The 17960-nt window shown below is 34.7% G+C and overlaps 1 protein-coding gene across 9 annotated transcripts; it reads right to left on the bottom strand.

Annotated features, from left to right (window-relative positions):
• Positions 1 to 16302, bottom strand: LOC107217488 (protein strawberry notch). Of its 9 annotated transcripts, XR_006903167.1 has the most exons (15): positions 16198 to 16302; positions 15577 to 15679; positions 13428 to 13529; positions 13041 to 13061; positions 12095 to 12337; positions 11201 to 11335; positions 10968 to 11108; positions 9843 to 10789; positions 9336 to 9616; positions 8831 to 9195; positions 7307 to 8690; positions 6818 to 7131; positions 6376 to 6501; positions 5838 to 6008; positions 1 to 5681 (listed from the first exon to the last, which is right to left on the bottom strand). XR_006903167.1 is itself a non-coding variant. In XM_046733465.1 (14 exons), exons 1-13 carry the CDS (start codon positions 16216 to 16218, stop codon positions 6395 to 6397), a joined length of 4164 nt encoding a protein of 1387 aa, XP_046589421.1. In that variant the 5' UTR covers positions 16219 to 16302; the 3' UTR covers positions 1 to 6008; positions 6358 to 6394. The 9 variants fall into 9 exon arrangements, 8 of the variants coding, with proteins under 8 accessions (XP_046589421.1, XP_046589420.1, XP_046589422.1 ...); XM_046733465.1 differs by having other exon boundaries at positions 1 to 6008; positions 6358 to 6501; XM_046733464.1 differs by having other exon boundaries at positions 1 to 6008.
• Between the last annotated feature and the right edge of the window lie 1658 nt (positions 16303 to 17960).

Below are 17960 nucleotides of genomic sequence, written 5' to 3'. Positions count from 1 at the left end.
AGACATTCAAATGATTTGAATTGACGTTCTGACCCTACGACCATTATTGAAAAATTACATAAATACAGTACATAAAGCAAAAGGCGAGATTAACGTGCCAGCAGAGACACTAACAAATTCGAAGTAGTTTCAGCTATAAGTAATCGGTAAATCTTTTCTCTCTAGAACAAGTTTACACTATATCTTGACTTTCTGAAGCACTAAAATGAATTACAAATGCGATTACCTGATTATTAGTGCCAAAAGTTAATAATTGTAAACTTACAGAATTTCAAACCTTTCATGCGGAAAAGGTATTCAGGTTTAATATATATACCTACTGTCCAATTGACCATCATCCTTAACCAAATTTACTTTACTGACTGACTGCGTAAAAAACTGTCGTTTATATATGTACTCACTCACTAGTTACACGTACCTGCATTCAGCATTTTTCTACCTAGAAGTTTGTTCAATGACTGCTGTAAAATACACATTAGAAAATTTCACCATTAACTCTAACTTTTTTGTTTTCCCCGTAATATTAAAGTTTACCAATGTCTTCTATTTTTTTATTACAATCTCATTATACTACAATAATTATATCAGTAATGAGCCTTTACTAGATTTCTGTAAGTTAATACTTTATTGAAATGGCTTGGTTAGTACATTAATGTGCTGGTGATTATGTATCATATGTAAATATGTCAGACTGAAATAAAGAGTACGACGTACATACGCATCATTTTCCAGATAGTTGTTTTTTTCAAATACCACGAAGCCAAGTAATGAAAAATAATCAATGATGAATCTGCCAAGACGAATGATCAGAGAGCAATAATTAAAATACTTTTATTAAGGAACGGTTTTTCTAATATACCTGTACAGATCTTTTACCAATTCTCTCTCGTGAATTTATGAACGCTTGTTGATTTTCTATAGTTATATAGAACATATAATAATTATTAATCAATACTTATAATAACGAGGGGTATTTCTATTAGTTACCATATCGGATAATTGGAGTCGCCAATAAGCTAAATGAAGTGTATTCCTATATTCAATGACATGGGTATATTGAAAGATGAGGGTGAAATTACAATTAAAGAAGCATAAACATATAATAATACCTTATATTGCACGCCCAATCATGTGCAGAAACTTTATTGTTACAACGTAAAATAACATCGTATGTACCAAGTATCGATCAACATTCCTCTGCATTTTTACGGAAATTGTAAATAACTGTGCTTTACAATTACGAAAAACCGAATTGGAAAATCTGATATCAAGATTGAGATATGCAATGGATTGCAACAAGTACGGGTACAAGTTAAAATGTTCTTCACAATTCTTACAACCTGAATGAGAAATTTTAATACCAAGCTAACGGATATAGCGTACAATTGGTAAAAAATTAATAAGGATGAAATAGTTTTAACTCCTAATTGAAAATACCAAGAACGAAATACTGTTACTTTTTTGGATGTGATTTTTATTTATTTGGATGTGAAACACTGGTCTCATTACGGCAATAATTGCACTTTGTATGTACATCCGTTATAGCTGAGAAATTAAAATTCCACAAATTTTACGTCCTCCCACAATCGATAATATAATCCACATTCCCTACAACTTTTATATCATACTCAGATGTGTCGTAAAGTAAATAAAAATTAGCCCATAGGAAGGTAAAGCATGGATAGTGAATGTATGTGGTGTATTGTCACATTCCTCCTTTTCACAGTCTCTCAATTCAAATGCATGTTCACATGGACGCTATTACTAATGAATCTCAAAACTAAGAAATTGAAGGAAGAATGCTACATGTCACCTTCAGTAAAAATTACAGATCACAGTTATTGAAACGTGAATAGTAACAACATAACACCTTTTGCCTTATGGATGGTGATAACAACTCTTTCCCAGTTTTTACTTCAAAGGGGAATATTTGTGCAAAAATGATGGGAAGTACACAACCACAATAATTCTAAAAACGATTGTATTCAAGCAAAGTTGAAACAGGGAAACTATGCATCGTACACATAACTTGTTTCGCCATCAAAACTATATTGAAATTATGTAATTGTTGTGTAATTGTACTCAGATAGATTGAATTACGACTCTCAATACTGTATGCGATAGCTGGCAGAAAAAACAAAAATAACGCTATTGAACTGTAAGTCAATTGTCGATTTATACAGTTATATGCCTGCAGAAGTGTTAAATTGCTCACTTATCTGTGGTACTTCATTTTATCTCACAACTAAGTGTAGGTGTGAGTTAAGTAAAGAGACTTAGTCATATGCCAATTTCAATGACAATTGAAAAATAAATTTTCTTAAGCAATCTTCACACGGAATTGGGATGGTAGAAAATGATGCATACTTTGGTACAAAATTAAATATTTCGATATGAATTGCAGAAAACACAGAGGAATGTAGAAACGTAAATCATATTGTGTCATCTTTGAAGACGTTTGTTGAGGTTTGAAAAAAAAGTAGGATTTTTTTGTTTTATTGAGTTATCTGGTAGACACTCATCTTGCATTGCGATCCATACAAACACCTAATATACACCACGGGTATTATTGTGAATATAAATATATCATGTTCAGCGTGTCTAACATTAATAGTAATCATTAATTGAATTATTATATTTATATTATTTAGTAGTATACTAAACCATACTGTTGCCTACTATTACCTACATATGGTACCTTGAACTCAAGCATTATCCCAGCTAAACTTTTAGCGTGGTTCATATACAATACGCTTTGCATTCTGTACCTTAAATTTCGCATTGCTCGTATTTCATACAGCATTCAATGCGCTAAAGTGCTATATTGAATGTAAGCACAATGAAAATATGCACGACACTATGCCCAGCCTTTAATCTAAAACCATCAGTGAAGGAATAACAATCATAAGCCACCGATTAACTTTTGACAATATATTCACAATAACGGACATTCGGGTGAACGCATTTAGTTATCGATTATATGCGCCAAGTTTTCAGGCTATTCAGATGATTTGAGAATAAAAGCATGATAAATTTCATTTAGTCCATAGTAAAGTAAAATATGTGGAAAAATTTAATCGCCAATCAAAAACTAATACTGATGAAATAATTACTTCATAGGATACAAAATAATACATAACATTTTAAAAGACAAAATAACACCACTATCGTTCAACCTTTTTATAGAGTGTGAAGTTTAGTTAGTTTTAAAAATTTAAGTTTTTTGTTTTTTTACGTTGAAACACTTACTGGTTAAACATTACATTAGGGAACAAAACATGATTTTTTACGAGAGATGTTGGAAACATTTCGTGATTGAACATTTGTTTGTTAAATAAAGATAAATTAATAATAATATTGAAAGAATTGGTATTGTAATATTTTGATTGAATATGAGTTCATTAAAGTATATTCAGGTGCAATTCAATTCTGTAGATGACTCTCAAAATAAAAAAAAAACCAACACATTAAAGCAACCAAAACTGTCAATGAATCCATTTCGTAACAACTTAAGCCAATTAATAACGTAACTTAGATTACCAGCGCAAAACAAATAATCGTAGTTGCTTGACCTCCATGCACTATGCTGTTTTGTATGGCTAGGGGCATGTTTGCGTTGTTTTAGAGTTCTTTTAGTTCTATACCATAAAATACCCAAGTGCACGAATCTATATTCACCAGGAAAGTTTATAAGATTTTTTTCTTTAGTGCCAATCAGACAGGTTTGATTTTGTCAACGAATTTTCTATACTCAATAATATAATTATTTTCAGTATTGGTTGATTTGGCATGTTTCCACATAGCAAAGTTAAGTTAGCTGAAATTTGGTCAAATTTTTATAAAAGTTGGATAGATTAAAAGTTAACATTAACTTATGCCAGCCACGGGGCAAGACCTGGCGAAATGCACAGCCAAATCGTCCTTGAGTCCTATACAATGTATATACGAAATCTAAGAACACAGTGAAAAAGTACTGGCTATCGACCAGAATCAGATTGAACTGAAAAAAATTAAACAAAGCGAAAAATGTATAAAATGGTGTTTCCATTCCCAACTTTTTTATCATTTTTTTTATCGCACTGATTAAATCTATCAGCTATTAAAGAAACAATTTTACAACTCCTTAATTTAAGACCTCTGTTAAAAAACTACTTATCTGTATTATATTTGAAGTAAACAATACCATGTCAGTGACACTCACAAGAAACCCCAGGTTGGTCGACACATTCAATTTTGATCTAGTTCATATATGTTGTAGGGTAATGAAAACTGACAGACGTATATTTTTTTTATCTACTAGTAAATGGTTTAAAGGGGGGATAATGTCCCCCACAGATGAGCACCCGGCAAGATAGGTTTCTCAGTTCCAAACAGAAGCGCTTAATGTATTTAAATCAACCTAAAGCAGAAATGTGTCTACTGGTGAATGGAACATTTCAGCATTGGTTTCGTTCAAGTATAATTAATGTATTTGAATGTTTCATTCAAGTACATCAAGTGCTTCAGTACGAAACTGAAAAACTACCCCATTGGGTGCCCATCTTTGGATGTTATTTTCACCCCTTTAAACCGTTTATTAGCAGATAAAAGAAATATGTGTCTATTAGTTTTCGATGCACTAAAAGATATGTGAGCAAGATCAAAATCAGAGAGGTCGACTTATCTAGGGTTCCTCGTCAATCAAGAATTGTTTTAAAGTTCACTCAATGTTTGAAAAACATAAGAACTTATTGAAATTTCTTCTATTGAAAATGTCGATTATAAAAAATCTCCAATGATTTGGATCACACATGTGAATATGAAAGATATATGGGGTTGTGATATAGATAACTCTAAACAAATAATGTATATTGATAATTGAATAGTTCAAACAAGATATTTGATAATGGTGATGCGGATTGCTTCACCGAAAGTTACTTCTCAGTCAAAAACTTTGTGTTGAAATGAATTTCCGAATCAAGTTGGAGAATGTTTAATACCCTTATATCGAAATACGTGACGAATTCTCGGTTTTTTTTGTCCTAATTACAGCACCTACAAGAATGTAGTAAACTGAAAGTCACGTTCTCTTACGTTTCAATACCTAACACACTTTCAGTCACACTGTTAGAGAAGATGCGTCGCATTGTACACTTTTGCTAGAGAATAAAAACGGCAAGAATAAAATTCGAGTTTCATCTGTACTTCATACTGGACCAAGGTAAAATAGAACGCCATAGACTTACGTTCACAAAATTATCGCCAACAGCAAGGCGCAAGAAAAAGAAAAGCTATCAGGTGTTGGTGGATAAGTTGCTTTCTTATCTAAATTCTTATAAATCCATTTTTTGGAGATTGTTGCAAATGACCAATTTCTTGTGGCTTGTAGAGCGGAAAAAAAGATTTCAAAATTGTTTTCCCCAACGACACATATAAAAGACGAATAATGTTGGATATATAGGAAAACAATTTTGGTAGCTAACTTTCCTTTCAAGTTTAGCAAAAGTTTACATTTTCTCGATTTCACTTTTAACCCTATAATATTTCTTAAAATTTAGTCGTTTGCATCTTTGAATGACAGTAATAATAATATTAATAGTAATAATTCTGATAATTAATTTATTTTATCATGGTAAAAACTTAGTAATAAATAAGGATTACCTTCCGATTATTCGATTCTGACTAATCCTGAAGATGTGAAACTAGAAGAAAAAGAAACAAAAAAGTGTCACAAATATCCATCGTCCACATCATCTATTACACTAAACGTATCCACACACAGCGATATTAGATTTATTTTCGAATCTAAAGAGTTACTTCTTCCTATTCGTGGTGGAAACAACTACGTAGCAAATTACCATTCTGTAATTCGCATTCCGCTAGATTCTGTGATCTATACATGTTTTTTTTTCCATAACCTTGACGGAATAGCAAATATGACGTATTTATTTGTTCTGACATCAGCTCAGCATCCAGTGCATGGACAGCAACACTCATGACATGCGTACATATTTTTGGTCCTTCCATACCTGGAAATGAAAATTTTTCAATGAACTTTCCGAATAAGTGTCGTGAATATTCAGTTATAAAAAAAAAAAAAAAAATTGATACTTCATGGAGATACATTGCGATCGTTCTTTAATTACAATAAATTACATTAACTAGATTCATATAACCAGATTTCTGTGTCAAACTTTTCTGGCTTATTTGACATTCTTCGTAGTGATCATCGATTCTTAAGAAGCTCAACTGTATTTATTGATCAACGATAATCATTTCTTCTTACCCAAAGAAAACTTGATATTACACATAAATTGACGGTAAATTGTATTAGAAGTATATGTAAGTGTAAGAAAGTTTAGAATTCACAAAGTATACCAATTATTGTAAGCATACCAAGTACATGGCAGTTTGCTCAGAATGTTTGCTCCTCAGTTTTTTCAGCATCTGATGAGAGAGCTTCGCGCAATGCTTCCATACAAGATTTTGGGATTAACGTGCCCACTATTTTTAAGCTCTCATCTGCACAGAAAATAGAGAACATTTACATAATTTAAAAATTATAAAGTATTGTGTAGAAACGGTTTTATTTCTATTCAAATTTAACAGACGGCCTATTACCATCGTATTGTTCCAAGTATAAACCGACCCCCAATTCTAAGACAGTATTTTGGGGTATTTTTGTTAATTACCCACACATAAGACGAAGACGTTTTTGGCGGATGCTGTCAACAACAAAAAACCTCGGCTTATATTCGGAACAATACGGTATTTAGATGTATTTTTGTCAAATTAATCAAGATTTAGATTTAAAATTGAACTCAGACTAACTTCTTACCAGTTCTCAAACGCACAACCTGCATCTTTGAATTGTGGCCAGATCTTGTAGCTAGTACATTTTCTACTCGACTCCACACGCTCAGCACCGATCCTGCAAGTACATTGTAGGATCGCCTACGCAATCCAACTTCACAATCCAGTCCCAATGTGGTATTTTTGCAATTTCCCCGCCAGTACGCATGAGAACATGTGTCTACTGATGCGTCATACTGCTGAGTCCAATGTGGTTCGGCTTCTTCAGTTTCCACCTTTTTGTACTTTTTCTCTAATTCGCCCAACGTCTCTTGTCGCAACTGCAGACCCGTATTAGGCCTAGCAAAATTTCACTCTTATTGCAATTTAATCAATACATACAGTCATTGAGCACAACAGACAAAGTGCCATAGATTAATTTAGCAAGCAATATAGGAAATGCGTTTTTACGTTTGTCTAATTAAACGGATAAAAATCGAATTGACTGCTTGCCAATTTTCCCACTCATGCTCACCTGTAGACTGTGTAAAGATGGTCCTTTCTATTTTCACCTTTTTTCTTGCCACTTTCGACTGCCACAGCCAATATAGCTGTCTGCTTTCCGTTTCTGACCTGATGACTCAGGTAAAAGCCTTCTTTGGATCCTGTTAGTGATTCCCACCGATCCATAGCTTCTGCCCAGCTCATCCCTCTCTCAACGTGAACGATGTGTAGCTCCGTTGGCGCAATGCCGGTTGCGTGTTTCCGTAAAAATCGGTACAATTTTACTCTCTTAACATTTTCACCAGATGTACCCAAATCGAGAATCCCCATATCAAAACGACCGGTTTTCTTCGCCTGAGTCACTATCGCATTCAACGTGTCGGTGAAGTACTTAAAAAGTCTATTTTGTAAATCGACGGGCATTCCTAAAATTCTGTTCAGAAATTTGGACATATTATTGTAATCTTTGTCTAAGGTCAAGACGCCTGGCATGCTCTCACTGTTACAAATTAGTCCAACCCCAACCAAGGCATCTGCAACGTCTTTAAAGAAGTCTCCTTTGTAATCTTGCGGTGGTGGAACCAGTGGGCTTTCATAACCCATTATTGTTTTCATAGTGGCTTCTAATGCAGCCCTACCATATTTGTTATCAATATTGAACTGTGACAAATCTCTTGTTTCTGTAGCTCGTCGATCACCGTGTGTTAAAGCCCCCAAGCTTTCTAAACGTTTTGCTACGATTGAAGCGAACCTTCGTTCTCCAGCTAAGTCGGATATGAGAAAAATGTATTCTGGAGCATTGACTTGATTGGATCTGTGAGTTCTTCCAAATTGTTGGATAGCTCTGTCGGCACTCCATGGCAGTTCTAGAGTTATATGTACTCTTCGCATTTGATTTCTAGCCCGCCTATCGCTTTGCAAAGAAATACCACTGCTCGCGGCCTCGGAGATGATCGCTACCGTTTTTTCGCCATCCATAAACCTTTGTTTTTCTGTTAAATTTAAAGTTTCTAATGGAACATCTACTTCCGACCGAGATTCATACTGAATCGCACCATCCTCAGTCTGCACAACTCGACCTTTTCTGCCTGTCATTTCTGCAACGTTTTCAGGTCCGCCTAATTCATCGATAAGTTGATCCAGTGTATTTGGAGGTAATTTGTCACCAAGAGATTCGATCTGAGCCAGTAATTCTTCCTTAATGCAACAAGCACGCTCTATAGCATCACGTGGTGGAGCTTGCGACATTGAGAGGCCCATTCCAGGCATTCCCATACCACTCTCACCGTTCCGTTTATTTTTGTTATGTGATGTTTTACTTGCAAGCATCGACTGAATTTTATCTTGCGTACTTAGACGTTTTTTCGGTGATTTTTTGTGCTTCTTCCCCTTTTTTTTCCTCCGGTCCCACGGATCTGTGTGGAAATGTACAAAGAACCTTAAACAACACCATCGCTTTTCAACACACTATACGTATATTAAACTAATACGTGTACACGACATATTGTGTATCTCATGGAAAATCACCAAACTTATAAAACGTATCTAGGATTACCTGCATCAGAATCACTGTCACTGTAGAAGGGATTAAAGTCAGAACTAGCGTTACTTTCATCGTCGCTACGATTATCATCTTCACTTTCAGTTCCAGAGAGTTTAAACTCCGATCCAGAACTCCGACCACCGCCATTTCTGTCATCCTCAGACACATCATCATCGGTAGACCATGTCTTAACCTTTTTCGATGCTCTCTGTGCAGCTTGACGCACTGGTTTGCGTTTTCCTGTTGAACCTCCTGCTTCCTCAAAGTCCCCATTATGAGATTTGCCGGATTTCGGCGGCTCAAGACCAAGTAATCGATGTATTCGATTTCGATCAGGTGCTGGGAAGTGTTTTTCCACCAGCGTTTGAAGAACTCCCCTTCAAATAATAAAGCCAGTGATTATAGATTAATCCTTCAAAAATGTTTTCGTTCAAATCATTATAGAAATATTATAATCTACAAATCTACAAACAAAACGAACAAAAAATAACAATACAAAGAATACGTTCATTCTTACTTGGCTGTTGAGACAAAGTCACTGAGTTCTCCATCATCTCTCTCTAGTTGTTCTAAGGTACGGGCTTCTCCAGTAGATTGTAGACCTATCACGACACATTTGCCACATTTCACTGCTTCACGAGCAACTGCTACCGCATGTTTAACTTTAGCAGCTATACAAAGATACTTGAAAAATCTTTGATGCGAAGACCAGAATTGTCCCCACATTGTTTTTTTCATCCTGTTTTCGGCATCAATAAGTTCAGCAGCCTCTTGAAATTTCTGCATAGCTTCAACCCACTGAAACAACATGTAACCGTATTATTAACAATAGGAATGAGTTTGCTACTACAAAAGGATGACCAGAGATTGAAAAACACTTACGACTAGGAATTTAATGAAAACTGTACATGTGTCCGAAATTTCTGGAATTTTTCATACCTAATCAGATGCCCTCACGTTTATTAGTTTTCTAAAAGTGTCGCAGCTTTGGAGAAAAAAATGTTGGTAAAAAGTTTACACTCACCAGTTTCACAGAAGTGTCGTACACTTTTGTAAATTCTTTGGATAAAGGAACTTCTTCAATTTTGAATGCCACACCGTGAAAGCTGAGCTGTCTGGCTATATACATTCCTCTCAGCTTCATGTCCATAGCTACAATTTCCATAGCGCCAACACCTCTTTTTTCTACAGCAGCGATGAAGTCAGTGAATTCCGGAAAAGGTGTCCCTTCCCCCCACATACCACATCTCACCATGTAAGCCATATTCCTTGGTTCCGACGCACCCGTCGCGGAAGCGTATACAACACGTGCCTTAGGCAATTTGTTTTGAAGTTCTAATACCGTAAGGCCAGTTTTTGTTGGTTTTGAACTACCAGTAGGACAGAGATTTTTCGCTCTGTGACACTCATCAAACACAATTAACCCATCAAAGTCTTCGCCACACCACTGTAATAGCTGCTTCAGTCGGCTTTTGTATTTACCCCCACTTTGAGAAGATTCGCCGATGAGGGCTGAGTAAGTACTGAATATAACACCTTTCTTAACGTTTGAATTCACGGCCGACGATATCTTCGCATATTTAAATTTATTCAATGGATGCACTTCAATTTTTCCTGCGCCTATGTCTTTCAAGTCTCGTTCCGCATCATATTTCAAATCATTAGAAACAGATACCCAGATCGCCCGTTTTCTACCTCTTAAATAATTTTCAAATATTATTCCAGCTATTGTTCGACCTTTTCCTACTCCAGCTCCATCTCCTATGAGAAAACCAGCTCTTGTACCATCTGGTAATAAGTGCTCGTGCTGCTGCGATGCATATGTTATCGATTCTAATTGCAACGCGGACAAGGCGCCGGACCGAATAATCTCTTCAGGGATGACAACTTTATACCACACATCTGTCGGCTCCACGCTAGATAATGAAGCTGTTTCCACAACAGGATCAGGATGCTTTCGGCCTAGTTTTACTAAAACGAAATTTGATTTTATATTGAAACGATTCTTGCTAAACACAACATCTTTCGTCATTGATAATACCACTTTTTGATTTATTTGTATAATTTTCTATTATTATCGAACACAGAAAAACTTGTAAAAATACACTGTACAAAAATCTAAGTGTATCTATCTTTGTCAATATCTTACATTTTGTTGGCATGTAATCTGCGTAGGTTTCTGCTACACCCATATCTTCATCATCTACTTCTTCTTCTTCTGGCAGTGTCGGCTGCATGTTCATTTTTCCCGGATCACCGGAATTCATCCACAATTGAGATACGGCTTTACCTAATTAGATGATAAGTAAACAAGTTATAGGTAGGTTGTTGTTTTGAGATTGAACGTATAGCAACTTATTTTAAGTTCTTTTAAATAATCACCTGACAATCCTCCAGACCAATTTGGATGCATTCCGTTTTGGGTTAGGAATTGTTGCAGCATAAATGGGTTTAGACCAGCCATAGATCCAAGGCCCATTAGACTACCCATTCCCATCATATTGCTCATTTCCATTGCTAGATAAACGAGAAAATGGTATGATTCGGATTTCGACACGAACTAATTTATGGGTAAGTTGGTGATTAGTAAATGTACAATCCGATAGTGAAAGTTTTGTTGAAAATATCTAATAACTTTAAGAAAAATCATGATTGCTGATTTCTATAAATATTTGAATTACAGTTGAATTCTAGAGAAACCCATACGAAAAATTGAATAAAACGAATAACAACAGTTTTTGGCAACTTTAATAGTATTTCTATTACAGTGGAGCCTTGTCATAAGACGTCCCGTTTTCACGCGATTTTCAGCCTCAGGAGTCAACTTCCTTCACCTTCTATGACCTGAGACTACGCGCAACCCATAGGGAAAGTGTTTTGCTTCGTGTACCATATAGTAAAGTTGATCAGACACTTCCGCTCCATAACAAGTCTCGGAGGATTGGTGATACTCTCATTATAGCTCATACTCCCGAACAGCCGTGTTATAAGAAGGCCTCACTGTAGGTAATCCCAATTATACTGTTTCGAAGTAACATTACAACATGATTTTTCATGTCATTGAATATAACAAATCGGTAGAGCTTTCTAGGACTTTGAATAGAACAAGCGAAGAAGATATTTTGTCTCTTCATGTTTTTACATCAAGAAATGCAATGATAAAATAAGTTTTTCATGCATCAAAAAAAAAATGCAGAAGTCCAGACACAATTTACCTCCACCGTGCGAATAATTCCAATTTCAAAAATGAATGATTAAATAAAAATTATCACATACCAGAAGGTGACTTACTATGTTGAAAAAGGGCAGCGGGATTGTAACCTGCTAAACTAGCAAGACTCGGTGGAAATGCATAGGGATTATTAGCAGCCATTTGTCCAACCGGCCCCATTCCACCTATACCCATGAAGGCCGGTGTCCCCTGAGACCCACCGACACGAAGCATCTCGTAGCCCGGAGCGGCGTTGCTTTTTGTAACTAGACCACCCGGTAGTTTATTTGCAAATTTTTGGTTGAGTACTAAAATGCAAAAGAATTCATCATGTGTAAATAACAAGTAATTCTCATTGTGAAGTATAAGACTTGATAAAGGGGCCTATATTCCAACCTGTACGTGTTACATATCTTTAAAAGTAGAATGCATAATTATGGATAGTAATTTTTGCAACATATAGTTTAACTTTGAAAAAAGTCACAGTTGCTAAGGTCAGCTTGAAGCCGGAATGAAACACGGAGTTTTTTACTCTGAGGACAAATTGGTCGAAAGGGTTTAGCCTGAATGCATTTCATCTCGTTGTATTCAATATTTCTATTGTATGTAAACAGGAATTTGTAGCTTGAATCAGTTTGCTGTTCAGTTTATGATGTATAGACAATCAGCCACAAACAGAACTTACATTCGAGTTAAATTTGACTACATCATGAATGAGCATCACCAGGAAGATTTGTTGAAGGAGCAACCAAATTTACTTGTAAATTTGAATGCACCGAAATTGGACGTGATGAGTATGTGACCTTGAAACTGATTCCATGGGTATGGTATTTAAAGTTTTGCACAGCAAAAATAGAAGAATTTTGATTATGCTGTGAAAATTACAGTCAGAGTACAGTAATCAGGCAATATGAGTTCTTTCATAATGCAGGTGAAAAAAAAATATTGATATATTATAAGGAGGAGGAAATCACGGTAGCAGGTACAAGTACTGAAGTAATTAATACTCACATGGCGAGGGTTCCACGAATGCTAAGTGTAACAGAGCAGTAAAGTTTTATGTTGCTTTACAGTGACGGTAAAAGTAAATCATTTACATTACATACATACTGAGAACTACAATCACCTAAAAACCTCAAGCGCTCGAAAGTAAAATTTCAATATAAAATAGAAGTCAAGCAAAACTACAAAAAATTCAGCAAGTAATCACTGCACACATCAATTAAAAAAAAAATTTTTGTTTCATTATTATTGGTGAAGTTGAGACCCATTCGACTGTTGATAGATTATCACATTTCAATCGGGTTTTGTAACCAACGTTTCAATACCACAGTAATGATGAAAGATATTTGTGGATAATATTTGATGAAAATATATAGTTTTATTCTCTTTACGTACTGCTAACTCCGCCATGTCCCTTGAGCAAGGGAGCTGGAACCAATGGTTTCTCCTCTTTAATTCCGCCAATGCCTGCAGCTGTCGCCAGATCTTTTCCACCACCTATTGTATGCAAGTTATGATGGATCAATTGCTACTATATGCCAATGTTAAAGTGTAAAGAGACTTTATCAGGTTTTCCGAATCAATAAATAATTTAGGTTTGTTAAAATATATTATATACATTTCTGTGTACTGTACGATGAAACATGCTGCCCCAACTAGAATCAACAATCCTAAGTGATTGAGGATATATTACATATACAGTCCAATTCAAAGAGTGTTAAATGAAGCAAAATCATGATAAAACAAAGAGATAAAAGGTGCATCTGTATAACTGAGATGAGATCAGGTTACACAATGTCCATTTGATAAACAAAAAAAAATCAAAACTATAAATTTCAATGAAAAATAGCCTGGTTATGAACAAGATTAAATGGTTCTATGACTTTTTAAATATGCTAAATGTATTTGTTGATGAAATTTTTATGACTAATAGGTGTGCCTGAAGTTTGGAATGTTAAGGCCTGATTGAAAAGCATTTCAATATAAACAAATAGTTTAGTATCATATTGAACCACCATATCACCATCCTACTCTTAACTAACTAATCAGACTTCATTCACTACTTTGGAATTTATCCTCGACACTCGGGTTTAGTGACAACTTGAGTATTTGATCCAGTCTAATTAATCAAATCTTCAGGTACATAATAATAACGCATTATGCTTGTAAATACTATGAATTCTGCACAATTTAAATATTAAGAATCATGTAAGAACGTGATTTTTTAATATCGAAAACGATAGGGTTTTTTTTACATATTCAATTCATGTTTTCCAAATTTCTTCTGTATAAGGGAAAGTTTGTTGAAAAGAGATTCAACGATTAGCTTTAGTACTATTTATTAAATCTTTCTTTCATAACGTTCTTCTTTTAATACGTTTTGGAGCGGGCAGCACAGGTAATACACTCTTAAGATTGATAATCAGTTCTCAATGCTGTTTCAATTTTTAGTTAATTACAAAATCATCTGCGATATAAGACACGAATAAAACGCTGTACACAATAATCGTCAGAAAACTTGATCATCATAATAGTTAAAACCATTACTTAATAAAGATGTACATACCATACATTCGAAATTCCAGGTTGTCAATCACATTCTCCTAATTTTTCATTTTTTTGGAAATGCAACAATTTGATCGAACCATTATTTTAAAATGTGAAAACACTATTTTAAACTATATGTATTTTTAAACTATATTTATTCAAGGATTTTCCTAAAACCCAACTCATGATCTTTCCTTGTATTATTAACTTGGGATTTCCCTGGAACAATTTAACCATCTCCTTGCTTCCGGCATTCATTAACAGAGTACATTGCCAACTTTCTCTTTCTTTCAATTCATTATTTTTAATTGGTATTTTAAATTTATAATTTAGTATTACAGATAATATTAATATTACTGTGACCATGTGTTTGTGAATACATAGTCCTATGCTACTTCAAATCATTCTGTCTTGCAACATGATACGTAATTCGGTATTCCTATGTAATATAATCTGTTTGTTTTTTATTTGCCATCATTGATCTATACTGACTTCTTAGTTAATTGCATTTTTTTTATTACAATTATACTTCATTCTTATTTCTCTTCAACTAATGCAAGCTATCACAGTCATTAACTACAGGTATTCTTGTTATCTATACACAGAATTTGCCGCATATTTTACTTGAAACTTTTTATTTTTTACTCAACTCTTAAAGTAGGTATTACATTGTTATTTTTTCTAACCATTTTAATTTTTATTTTATTTGAATAGACAATTTCTTCTCATATGATGGCAATCTATTAAGAATTTTCATGGCGATGAGCATTATCGAATTTAAATTATATGTATGGGCACGTACAAACAATTGCTTCAATTGCATCGAGCAGAAGTATGACAAACATTTTTCTATAAAAAAGAACCATGTGGCGAAAACATTATGACGACTTTCTCAAACAGTTGTCTTGATTTGAATACCACATGAACATGGGTAAGCCAATGGAGAAAACTGAGTCCACTTAGAAAGATAAAAAATTGCATTTGCTGTCAAGCTCACCTGGTACTTCTATTTTATCTGGATCCTCATCGTCATCAAAATCACTGCCACTACCTGCACTGCTGTCTTCGCTGACTTCTTCAGCTTTATACCTCTTTGTCGACTGTAAAGAATAATCAGAATGTGGAATGAGAATACTGATGATAATTATGCTAGGGTAAATAAACTATTGTTGATTACTATCAAGCAAATCATAGTAAAAATCGAATGATATTGCAAAAAAAAGCATGTCGAATTGGTTATGTCACACGACTGCCAACCTAAGGTTATTTTTTTAAATCTATTTTTTTCTCCGTCCGTACAAATGACGAAACAAAGGATTCTCTTCAGCAAAGAACATGCAATGATAATCACAACGTCTTATTCGATATCCTACCATTATAACGGCGGATGTTTATTACATGCGGGATATTTATACTTGAATCATCCACATAGAGATAAAAACGCATCCGAGTAGCCTCGCGCGGCTTCTTTGACCGCGGTCTATCAAAATATAAAAATTTCGCTATGCACCTCTCGGTATTTAACACGATCCATACGTCTGATCAAGATAAATGATTTAATAACTTGTCACACTCCTTATCATGTGTCAACACAGGTTAATTCTTATGTAGTACTTACGGTTCGTTTCGGCCTGGGCATTTTATCAGGAAGATAGTTAAATTCTACACTCTTTTACCCCGCACAGCTCCCGCCATCTTGGGTTGCCATACCCACAATGCACTGGTTCAGATACAAAAACACTGGCATCGAGTATCTAGTATCCTCGTTGCACGGGGTTGCCGCTGCTGTAGATTTCACTAATTTAAAATGTCCGCCTTAAAAAGAAAAAGAACCGCACGGTGCGCTGGCCTACACAGATGGGTTGTATAGAGATTTTTCATGTATTATCATTAAGTATGTAGAAAGATAAATTTCAACGTTTACTACGTACTAAATAATCTTCCAGGCATTCAAATATCCCTAATACAATAAGAAATTCATATGAAAAATAGCCTTAGCCGGGTTTAATCGATCCAAACTACACCTAGTTGACAGCGCCATCTCTTGTCTCATGTACTAACTGATGCTGAGAAATATCCAATATGGCCGAGTATCGAATTTCGCATCTCTAGTAAGGCAATGATTGTGTATGTATGGAAGATGTACGTATGTGGTACGTATATACCGTCGACTGAGGATATACAAAGACTGATAACCCTAGGTTACTTTTCGTAACAGTTTGCCGAGTCTGACTGGGCTTGGGGGTATTAGCAGTTTCACGTATTATCAACCAAGCATCTGATCACGCCACTAAAAAAGGTTCTCCATAACCAACAATTATCGCATGCAAAACGTTGGTAACATAGCGTCGTCATCATGAAATTGAAAACTTGAGAAAATCCCGTGCAAGAAATATGTACACCGAAATTATACAACGGATAATTAAATGTTAATCAAATATATTAACGTGTATCGTTTATATTCAAGCAAATATATCAAATCTTTTATAAGCGACACTAGCATCTCTAAAACGCTCAATTTATTTTTTCAAAGGTTTTTAGGTAGTCAACTTTGAGCTGCAATTATTTTGGAATGATTTCGAAATACTTTACTTTTAGTTCCAAGCATTTCAAGAACTTTCCTATGAAGAATTTTCGCTTGCTTTGTTGAGGACTTTTAAAATTATGAGTTGAAAACATTCGATATCTCAAGTTTTGAAAATGAAAGAAAAATTCTTAAACACTTTTCTCTTTGCAAGAAGCACGTTGAAAATATGTAGAACGATGAACCTATTTTATGAGTTTTTCCCAAAATCTGGAATCGGTAATTGGGTCTTACTTAAGAAAAATTACGCAAGTACTTGAATAAATATAAAAATGAATCTATTACGAGGTTCGTTGCAAATTAACTGGAATGAAGAATAGAAGACTTGTGGATTTATTTCAAATTGTGATAAGCTGTTAAAATTGACTTTCAGTAATACGACTTTTTGAAAATGTGACGAAATAGGTACAAAAAATTATTTTACCTTCTGTACAATATTGACGTACTTATCAAACCATATTTTTTTTCTCAGTTGTTAAAATGGCAGATATTGATTATTGTCAATTCGTAATTTTTGGAAGCGCTAGAAAACATGAGAAAAATTTCTTTCTCACCGGGCGAATTTTGAAATGTTCAGAATTACATTATTAACATTATTGAAAAAACAATGGCTTACTTTTCAATAACTGATTTTCAAGGGAAGTAATCCGATGGCTTTTAAAACATTAAATCCTGTTACCAACGCAACATTATACGTAAAGGCAATTTTTATCCTATCGGCTGTACGTAATACCTCTCATCGTACTTCAAAGCCTGCACGTGTCCAAACTTCTTGCCAAGACCTTTGACGCATTCAT

The sequence above is a fragment of the Neodiprion lecontei genome, chromosome 3 (assembly GCF_021901455.1).
Source record: "Neodiprion lecontei isolate iyNeoLeco1 chromosome 3, iyNeoLeco1.1, whole genome shotgun sequence".
In the NCBI taxonomy this organism is placed as follows: Eukaryota; Metazoa; Arthropoda; class Insecta; order Hymenoptera; family Diprionidae; genus Neodiprion; species Neodiprion lecontei.
Note: the sequence above shows the minus strand (reverse complement) of the source record. Positions and strands in the feature narration are given on the sequence as shown.

Coding starts and splice junctions, on each gene's coding strand:
- LOC107217488 (XM_046733465.1), bottom strand. CDS start 16,218: ATGCCCAGGCCGAAACGAACC. Junction 9,617..9,842: donor ACGACACTTCTGTGAAACTG/GTGAGTGTAAAC, acceptor ATGTTGTTTCAG/TGGGTTGAAGCTATGCAGAA. Junction 6,502..6,817: donor GGTTGTGCGTTTGAGAACTG/GTAAGAAGTTAG, acceptor TTTTCTGTGCAG/ATGAGAGCTTAAAAATAGTG.